Raw genomic sequence first — 10773 nt, 5'->3', positions numbered from 1 at the left:
GATTCCATTCCCTTCAGAAGTGTTTCTCTAGCATCTTTTAATCTTTGGAAATCCCTATCATCATTATAATTCCACTCTGGATCCTTTAGAGGCCATTCCACATCGGCCTTACCTTTCGCAACAAGGGCATTTCCTGCTGAGATAATATCTGTAATCTCAGTTGGGGACAGTAAAGTTTCCAAAAGGCAAGTAACATCAGCCCAACTGGGTTGATATGCATTAAATATAGTCCTTAACTGTGAAATTACAGTGTTTGGATTTTTCTCAAAACTAGGGATGATTGATTTCCATGCGCTCAAGTCACTTGGTCTAAAGGGGCTATATTTTCTGACTTGAATTGGCACTCCCTTCTTACTATGTTCTATAGCTTCCTGCAGAGGGAGTAGTTTCTGCTGATCTGATTCTGAACTTGGATCATCTCTAGTAGAAACAGCCATTTTGAGGTCTCTCTCCATATGTGAGAGTTTCCCCCACATCATAACAATGATAATAACAAAAACAATGATAATAACAAAAACAAAAAAAAAAACAACAAAAAAAATAAAATCCTTAGTCGTATGAACTATGGATGTGGTATTAAAAGGTATTTCAATTGCAGGCATAAAATTTCTACTTATATTAAACGTATTTTCCCAAAGATTCTCACGTATACTATTATACAAAAAACTTTTTGCTGCCTGAATGAGGAAAAAACCAATAATGTTATGAAGGACCATTGAATAAACTATTCCTCTAAGTCGGGATGTTATGCTGTCCCAATACATTCCGATGAGAAAAATCAAAGGGATGGTAGAATATTCGAGCATCTTGCCCTTTAAACTGGGCTGGCTTTTCTGTTTAAAGCAAGACTTTTAGAGGCTTAAAGTCTTTAAGGGAGATTAGACAAAGGGAAAGTCCGCGGGGGGGGGGGGGTATTTGGAAAATCCACCGAATTAGCCGGCTTATGGCCAAACTAGGGAGGGTGGGAGGGTCCTTAAGGTCCCTTCGTGGTCGCCAAACTGTGAGATTTAAAATTGGATATTAGATCATAAATCTCCCCTACTTAACCCTTCCCTTAATTCATCTCCCAGACTAGTAAATGGAAGAAGCTTCTGGTTTTCTAGATAGAGCCTTTATTGTATATAAGGTGTTGTTGATTAGAAGGATAGGAAAACAGAAATACAGTACAAATCGTCTTAAATCTAGGCTGTCTATATTCCTTATAAAAACTCACCAAACCGATTTAGGCCACCTTTGGAGTGAGTCAGACCGTCTGTGCCGCGCCGCCCGGAGTCCCGCCAAGCCGGCAAAAAAGGCTACTCCCGTTCTCTCCACCCCGGAAGTCAAAAAAACCCGGCAGGCAGTCTGACATGCGCAGCAGGCGCACTGTACCTGGCAGGCAGTCTGACATGCGCAGCAGGCGGACTGTACCCGGCAGGCAGTCTGACATGCGCAGCAGGCAGACTGTTCATCTCCTCCCCAAAAGGGTGGTCCTTGAAAAACTGGCGTCTTTCACTTATCCTAACCGACTGTTAAAAACTTTCATATTTTACCACATAGCCTAAAAGTTCTTGGGAGAGGGTGCCATCAGGACATAGAACCAACTATTGACCCCACTTGTGGGTATTCTTGGTAAAGATACTGGAGTGGTTTGCCATTTCTTTCTCTAGCACCTTTTACAGATGTGGAATTGAGGCAAACAGAATTAACTGACTTGCTCAGGGTCACATGGCTAGTAAGTGTCTGAGGCCAGATTTGAACTCATAAATATGACTCTTCCTCTCTCCAAGTCCAGTAGCCTATCCAATGCACCACCTAGTGATCTAGCAAATGGCTACTTAAGCCAGTGGCTTGTGAGAGACATAGGGAGAAGGAAATTCACCACATAGATCATGGCACAGAGAGTCAGAGCCTGAGGTAGTCTAGAAGGCTTATAAGATCTATAATTAGAACTCCTATAAAAGGCACAAGAGATAGGGTCAATGTGGCACCTACAGAGCCAACATACCGGCTAATCTTCTAGGAGGCAAGATACTAGGAAGTCATCAGGGTCAAAGACAATGGAATGATTCATTTTGACTCCAGAAGACTAATGATGAAGTGTGTGTCCTACCTCTTGACAGAGAGGTGAAGAACTAGAGGTACAGAATGAGACATAGCCCATTTGCTGACTTATTAACTTGACTAGATTCATTTGTTCTAAGAAGGACTTTTGGCGGAGGCGGGGGGAGGATTTATGAGGAGAATTAAGGGTTAGTGATAAATATAGAAAATATAAAAGGCCAATGAAACATTTAAAATTACAGAAAGCAAAGCAGAACAAAGAGATGCAAACAAGCAGTCAGTATTGTTATTATATGTTAAATTGAATATATGCTTTAAAATGAGGAAAGATTATAGAGATTCATGTTTTCATATACAATCTTCTTTCATTAATTTTTGGCATATTGAAATTTTCCTGTTGATATTTTTGAAATTCAAAATAAAACTTTTGGTGGAAAAAAGTGAGAAAAACAGTCATTTATCATGAACTATATCTACCTGAATACTTGAGTGGGAAGATTTAAGCAGGAAGAGAGAAGACTAAAGACTTACTGACTAATTCATCCATTCATTGATGAGTCCCTATTCTAACACTGCCTTTTCCAGGCACCCCAATCCTCTTTCTACACCAGTTCTGTTCCTGCAAAGTAATCAGAGTAACATCTGCTTGCATAATATAGTGTTAATAATGCATAAAGGTCTTAAAAAACAAGGTGCAACAATGATGGTGATGATCAGTGAACCAACAAGTGTTCACTCAGTGCTTACTATGTGGTTAGCAACATGTTAGCCACTGTGGAGTTTTGACATAATGTTCAAGACTAACAGTCTTGCTATACCATGATCTGGTCAGACTGTATCTGGATATCTATATTCATTTCTATGTGCCACAATTGGAATGATATTGGTAATCTTGGGATGGGATGGAGGTTAGATAAAAGACAATGGACATAAGAAGTGTGTGCCATATGAGAATCTGACCATGGAACCAGGATTGCTTAATCTCAAGGAAAGAAGATTTAGGGTGGAATGGAAAGGAATGAAATACACATTTATTAAGTACTTGCTATGTGCCAGGTACTATGCTAAATGCTTTACAAATATCTCATCTGGATAGTATGGAATATGCTAGTTAGCTTTAAAGTGTTTAAAGGACTATTGGATTGAAGAGGGGTTAGCCCTGACCCCAATAGGCAGAATTAGGAACAATGGATGGAAGTTGTAAAGAGAGAGATTTATAAACAGAAAAAAAAATTTCTAACAAGTAGACTTATCCCAAAGTAGAATGGGCTACCTTGGGACAAAATGTATTCCATCATATGGAAAACCTTAAACCAAGGACTAGATAACTGCTTGTCAGATATATTAGAGAGGGGATTCTGTTTCAGGTCCAATTTGGACTAAATGCTTTCTGATGTTGCTTCCAACTCTGAGTTTCTGTGATACTCTGTCATTTCCCTCATTTTATATTATTGAATGTGCAAGACAAGCCTCCCCTCAGGCCTTGTTAGGACTTTAAAAATCTTGTATCTACTTACAGCTATAAAGTAAGGTTGAATTGATGGGTAGGAGAAGTAGCTGGCCAAAACTTTTCTCTTTAGAAGCTGGTAGAAGGATCTTATTAACACGGTTTTACCATCATTCTTCATTAAAACATATGCCAATTTTTATTTTCCTCTATGTAAAGCCACAAAAGAGTACTCACTATAATTTATCTTGTAATTTCTTTGCAATTTTTCTTCTAAGTTCCTCAAATTGGGCAAATATTTTTTCTATCCAGAGTCTCTTAAGTTAATCAGTCAGTCAACAAACATTTATGAAGCACTTATGTTTCTGACACTGTGCTAAGCACTGAGGATATGAGGGAAGTCGAAAGAAAATCCCTTTCCTCAAGCATTTAACATGCTAATGATCTCAAACTTTATATTAAGGAAATTTTCTGCAAGATTTGAGCATATCTTGCTATTAGAACATCTTACTTTTCTAATAACATCTAAATTCAACTTCTAATCATATCTAAATTCAACTTTCCCAGGAGCAAATCCTAGGTAAGCTCCTGGTTCTTTTTATTATCTCTGATATTGTCATTGTTGTTTTTGTTGTTTGTCCTTCATTCTCAAAGAGGACCAGGGTGATGTAATGACTTTCAGTAAAGTGGAATTAAGTGAGGAATGGCTTTGTAATGTTACCAAGCTCACTTTCTCATCCAGAGCCATCTGGTCTGGTTGCAAGATATATATTAGGGTGACTGGAGATGGCTCCTGAAGTTTAAGGCAAATGGGGTTAAGTGACTTGCTCAGGGGCACACAGCTAGTAAGTGTCTGAGGTCAGATTTGAACTCAGGACCTCACAACTTCAGGACCAGCGCTCCATCTATTGCTCCACCTAACTGCCCTGATGGTGGTCATTAGAACATGCATTAAAGTTGACTGCTGGGTTGGTGGATGGAGTCATGGAGGTGGCAAAAAAGTATATGCTACATCTTAAAATATACATGGATAATTAGTGGTAAACTGATAGCCAGTATTTATGTAGGTTATAGAAGGCAGTGTATGTGGTGATGTGGACTGTTTAAAGCAGTGTAATACGTCTAATATCAGTTTAGATATATACCAATACCCACATGCTGTTCACACCATGATCAACCAAAACTTTAAATCTGGAGGTTGACCAACTCCCTCATTTTACATGTGGTAAACTGAGACATAGAAAGTTTAAATTGGTTTACTCATGGTTATATTATTAATTAGTAGCAAAGTCAAGCTCAGAGTCCAAATCCTCTGCTTTCTAGGCTAGTGAAATTTTAATATAATAACTGATGTAAATAATTGAGATTTCACAAGCTAGCAATCAATAAATAATTTGCTAAGCAGCATACTATGATGATACAAAGAAAAAGCACAATCTCCACCATCAAAGAGCTTATATTCTAACAGATATATATAAACATTTAATCAGCCAGTCATAAACACACAGCTCTATCTGTATCTGTATCTGAATATGTATCTGTATCTGTATTCGTATATGTATCCATATCCATCTCCATATCCGTTTCCATCATATCTATCATCTCTATCTATCCATCTATCTCTATCTTTATCTCTATACGCATATCTATGGAGAGAGAGAGAGAAAGACAGAGAGAGCTATCTGAACATACAAGATAAATAGAGTAGATGGGAAATAATTTCAAATAATCTCAAAAGGCATAACACTGGTAACTTAGAGGCTGAAGAAAGACTTCCAGATGGATATGAAAAGCAAAAGATAAAAGAACTGGGTTCAAGTCTTGCTTTTGATAATTAATAGGTATTTGATCCTTTATAAGTCACTTAACCTCTATATGTTTCAAACAATTTCCTAAGGCTCTGTATTATATTATATCTAGGTTATGATTTGGAATCCTGCAGGAAGTTCTCACACCAGAATTTCCCCATGCTGAAGAAATCATACATCTTTCATGCATTATTGAAACACCTATAATAAGGACAGGCAGATTCACTAAATAAATAATGGTCTTCAAAAATACTCATGAATGCAAATGTGAATCTGCTATAAATGGTTCTTCTCTTATGGGACATCAACATATTTGCTTTTGATTGTTACTTTCACATTATAAAAATACACCAAATATTATTATGCAGAAAAATCACCATAGTTTAGTAAATAAAGAGCTGACCTCAAAACCAGGAAAAGCTATGTTTAAATCCCTTTTCTGATGCACACTCCCTATGTGACCACAGTTAAGTCATTTAACCTTTAAGTGTTCAAGGCAACTTTCTAAGAGTATAGATTGTGGAGAAGATGCTGACCTATCATGGTAGGGTGAATTTCCTCCTTAAATCCCCTTTATTAATGAAATAACCATTCTCATCCCTCTTTTAGTATTATGGAATGGCAAGTCTAAATTAAATGTACATATGCCAAAAATCATGGATGACAATTTAAATTAAGCAACAATAAATTGATGTCAAAGTAGCCATCAAGCCACATTCATTCATTTTCAAAGAGAAAGAATGCTTGGTAGGGAATGCAGCGTAAAAGAGAAGTGTTCCACACTATGCATCCCATTTGTAGCTTGGCAATTTAAGATAAACTACTGGAAAAAATGGTGGTAATGATAATAAAATTATTGAGCCTAAGATGGCATGGATGCAATATTACAAATGCTCCTAATGCTTTTATTCCCTGATGGAATAAGTCATCAAGTTGATAGTCTCATATGCAAAATTCTTCATCTTTGTTGTTGTTGCTATCTTTGCTGTTTAAGTCCGTCAAGGGAGAATATTATAGGGATACTCAAAGTACTAAGGTTTTAAGGCAAGTGATAGATGGTGCTTATGTGATTAATATTCTATCTTTCATGCCCTATTCCATGTCCTATGACCGCAAAATTGCAGCACATTTTACACACCATTATGCAATAGTATAAGATCAGGGAATACTTTTTTTTTTTTAGTAAGCACATCTACTTGATGTTTACATTTTTTCTTCCTTTTAAGTACTACTGCGGGATATAAAAATGTACTGCAATCCCTTTATAGCTATATAAATGCTGTAGGTTAAATTGTACAAATGGTGTATCTCAGATACTTGATATAAAATATATGATGTTTATTCCAATAAATATTATAAAGTAAATATTAACTAAAATGTTTCACATTTATGGACAGGTAATAATTTTTATTCTACATAAAGTAGTATGTTTTAAGGACTTTTTATTTCCATACCTTATAAAATCATATTATTATTTTTAGTTAAGAAAAAGAGGTACTTATTTCACATTTATGTATAAATTATGGCCAATGTGCTGACAAAGAATCATTGGCAAAATGGCCCATCAGACTTTCAGAATAGGAAAAAAGACTGGGGCCAAAAAGTAATGTAATTTGAAAGTGTGCTTATTTGCTTAAAAGTAATTAATGTTAAAAATTTGGAAGAATTAATCACATTTTCACGATCCAAGTAAAATATTTTTTATTCTTTTCATTAAAAAAGTCCATTAACTCATGAAAGTTTTTCAATTAAATTGACTGCTTTTGAAATCACTCTTCAAAAAATCTAACAAAGGGTATATTTTAGATATTATTTTTTCACATATATTTTAATGGCATCTTAAAAATTCATCATCTACCTTAGAACCAAAGAATAGTTCCTTATAAAAAGGAAGAATAAAAGAGTAAATAAAGAACCAGTTCAACAAAAATAACTGACATAATAAAACAATCCAACAAAATAAATGGTATTTTATTCCAGTAGTTTTCCCTCTCCATTAAACTGTGTGGGGGGTATATTCTCATATTTCTTTTTTTAGAGGGGGACTAATTTGGTCATTATAATTTTGAAGGTTTTTAAAAAATTTTGTTGTTGTCAATCCCTCCAATTTCATTGTCACTATGTACATAGTTTGTTTCTCTTTCTGCTTATTTCAATTTGTATCAGTTCTTACAAACATGCCCATATTTCTCTGAATATATGATATTTCTTATAATACATAATTATAATTTCTTATAATATATTACATTTATATACAACTTGTTTAGTTCTTCCCCAATCAATTATCATCTTTATTCCCAGTTCCTTTTTTCTATTAAAGTGTTTTTATAAACATTTTCATATATTTGGCACCTTTCTGTAATTGGTTGCTTAGAGTATATGACTAGCAATGGAGCATTTGAGTTTTAGGGTATGGCTTTTTAAGCACTATTGTTGCACAATTCTAAATTCATTTTCAGAATTATTAGATAAAATCATAGCTCCACCAAAAATATATTGGGATTGCCATCTTTTTATTCCTCTTACAACTTTTACTCTTCCCATATTTAGTAATTTTTGACAATTTTCTGGACATGAGATGAAACTTGAGAATAGTTTTAACATGCTTTTCTCTTATTACAAATGATTTGGCACATTCTTTCATATGGTTGCTCATAGTTTCCAATTCTTTTCAGAATTAGTTTATATATGTCTTTTGACTGTTCTCCATGGGTGAATGACTTTTTTCTACCTAGATGGCTTTGTCTTCAGACACATATTAGATGTATTTGATTCAAATCAAAGGGATATGTAAGATGTTCAAGGAGAATCAACACCTCTCATATGAGAGCATGCTGAGCCCTTTTCGGGGCTGCTCAACCACCTTCAGTGTCTGCCTGGCACTCAACTTTCATCTGTGGCTCCAAGAAGCTGTACTACATGTAGCAGCCACATGCCACTAAAACTATCTCAGCATACAGGCTAAACCAGGTTTAAGGTAACTGACAGGCCTCAAAACCATTGCTGAAGAAACTATCTCAGAAGATGGGCTAAACCAGGTTGAAGGTAACTGACATGTCTCAAACTTATCAGTAAGTTTACCTCAAGTATGTGAAGACTTCATATGATGGAATGGGGGGATGTGAACAATTTGTTCCAATGGCTAGGAAGACAGCTAAAGCCTATACTGTGGAATACTTACAGCTTGGTGAGACATAGAATGTGCCAAGGTCATCCACTTCATCCTGGACCATTTCCAATCATCTTGACTTTTTTTCTTGCCACTGGACTTCAGTGACTCTGGAACAGAGAGTAGGACTGATGACTTTGTGCAACTCTGCCTCACTTAAATCCAATTCATACATGAGTCAACACATCATCCTATAATGTCACTGGTCCTTTTCAAAAACAATGGATAAATAACAACAACGTATTTGATCCAAAACTATTTTTATCCCATTAGACTTCTTCTTTTCTTATTCCAGTTCCATTAATTTTGTCATAAAAATCTTTTCTTTTTTTTTTTTTTTTTAGTTATTTCAAATATTTTAATAAGAGTTCTCTGCCAGGCATTTAAAACACCAGTTTGTGAGGATAGACTCCATTGGAGAGAGAGAATACAGAACGCAGGTAGCCACGGAGCTGAGGAATCTTCTTGATTTGGGGCAGGATCTGAGAGTCCACTGCTTTCTGGTCAGCCTTGCGCTGCTCTGTAACCTCATATTTCTCTTTTTCTGTGTCAAAAATCTCTCCTTCTTGGTGTCTAGGTTTACGGAGCCTCTTCTTCTTGAAGTAAGCATCAGTAAGATGATTTGGAATTTTCACACTTGAAAGGTTAACCTTGGTAGAAGTGGCAATGACAAATTTCTGATGGGTTCTTCGCAGAGGAACACGGTTGATGGTCAGAGGTCCAGTTACCAGTAGTAAGCCACTAGCCAGCTGCTTCAGGAAAACCACTCGCTTGCCCCTGTGGCGGCCAGTGAGCATGATCAGAACTGTGCCTGGGGTGATGCTAGATCGGAGTCTCCTCACATGCTGGCTGAAGGGCTTTTTGCCATGACTGAGCAGCTTTCTAGGCACATCCTCGGTAGGGTAATACCTAGGCATTTTGCGGATCTTCACCACTCGGTTTCCTCCATTCTTATCCCCACCAACTGGCTTTGAGATGGTAGCAGGTACCTTCTCTTTCTTTTTCCTTTCAATCCGGGTTTTGGGTGCAGTGTACTTGCGTTTGTACATGGCCCGCCTGGAATACATGGCAGACCTTGAGTATCTGCCAATCCCTCTGGCCAGGACCGGGTTGCGGCTGCAATGCTTTCGAGGCTTTTTCACCACCTTCTCAGCAGCATCTTCCTTTTTGGGCTTCTTTTCCTTTTTTTCTTTTTTGACCTTTTTTTCCTTTAGCTCCTTTGGGGGGTTTTGGTCCGCCATCTAAGTGCGGCTGCAAAGCGTTTCCCGACTATCTGGTTTTATCTTTGCGACAGTCCCGGGGAAGGGGGGAGTCGGTGCTTTTATCACTCCCCCATTTTGCAGACTCGGGGAGAGTCACACGGGCCGTCGGGACTTCGGCGGCTGGATTGGAACCCAGGTCTCCCTGCAATGCTTAGGAGTGTCTTGGACACGGGGGAAAGAAGGAGGGCGAGACGGATGGGGGGTTTCGGGGTCGTGGCTCTTCCTAAGGTGGAAGCCGCCACCCTCCCTGCCCCCGCCCCTAGTGCAGATCAGCGACCGACGCACTCCTTAAAGCCCCTTTCCCCCTTCCTGGGGGCGGCGACCCTCGGAGGGTCTTGGCCCCCCGGGCCCCGGCCCCGGCGACACCTCCCTCCCGAGCGGCCCCCATAAAAATCTTTTCTAATGTATATGTAAACCTTGGCTAAAAGGGCTGATTGTATGGGACTCTCTCCTCATTGGTGGAGATTGATTACTCAATGCTCAGAACTTAACTATGTGGCAGGCCAGAGATGGTGAGAGCAAGACAGAATAGAGTTCCTATGTTATTCTGGCTTCCAGATTTGAGAAGGAAAATGATCCTTGCAATTTCTCTTCAGATTACTGAAAAGAGAGAAGGACCCTGGGAAAAAGTCAAAAGTAGAAATAGGATCCTGTCTCTATTCCCAGTTTTGAGAAATTTTTTGGGGGGGCAGCAAGATCTAATACCCTCTTTCTCTTGGTTAAACTGAGATACCTTATTCCCAATGGAAGAATTCCTTCAGTATTTATTGTCAAATGATATACACAAACATGAACAAGCACAAAGATAAATATAGATGTAGATATTTCTTATTGTTGTTTTGCTATTAACTTGGAAAAATGGGTTTCTTTAAAATTTGCATTGTTTATCCATTGTGGAATTGGTTTTTGGTGAGAAAGACATCATGTCTTGGATACAATTCAAGAATTTACCTTGAATCCACAATTACTTCTCTTAGACCAATATTTAAAGGATCAGAAAGGCATAATTCAAGTCTAGTACTTTCTCTTCTTCCCCACTTTATG

The 10773-nt window shown here is 37.6% G+C and overlaps 1 protein-coding gene across 1 annotated transcript; it reads right to left on the bottom strand.

Annotated features, from left to right (window-relative positions):
• Nucleotides 1–8787: 8787 nt before the first annotated feature.
• Nucleotides 8788–9708, bottom strand: LOC122726138 (60S ribosomal protein L6-like). The gene has a single exon (XM_043963673.1). It carries the CDS (start codon nucleotides 9706–9708, stop codon nucleotides 8851–8853), a length of 858 nt encoding a protein of 285 aa, XP_043819608.1. The 3' UTR covers nucleotides 8788–8850.
• Nucleotides 9709–10773: the final 1065 nt, after the last annotated feature.

This window comes from Dromiciops gliroides, chromosome 4 (assembly GCF_019393635.1).
Source record: "Dromiciops gliroides isolate mDroGli1 chromosome 4, mDroGli1.pri, whole genome shotgun sequence".
In the NCBI taxonomy this organism is placed as follows: Eukaryota; Metazoa; Chordata; class Mammalia; order Microbiotheria; family Microbiotheriidae; genus Dromiciops; species Dromiciops gliroides.
The sequence above is the reverse complement of the archived record's forward strand: the minus strand, read 5'-3'. Positions and strand labels throughout refer to the sequence as shown.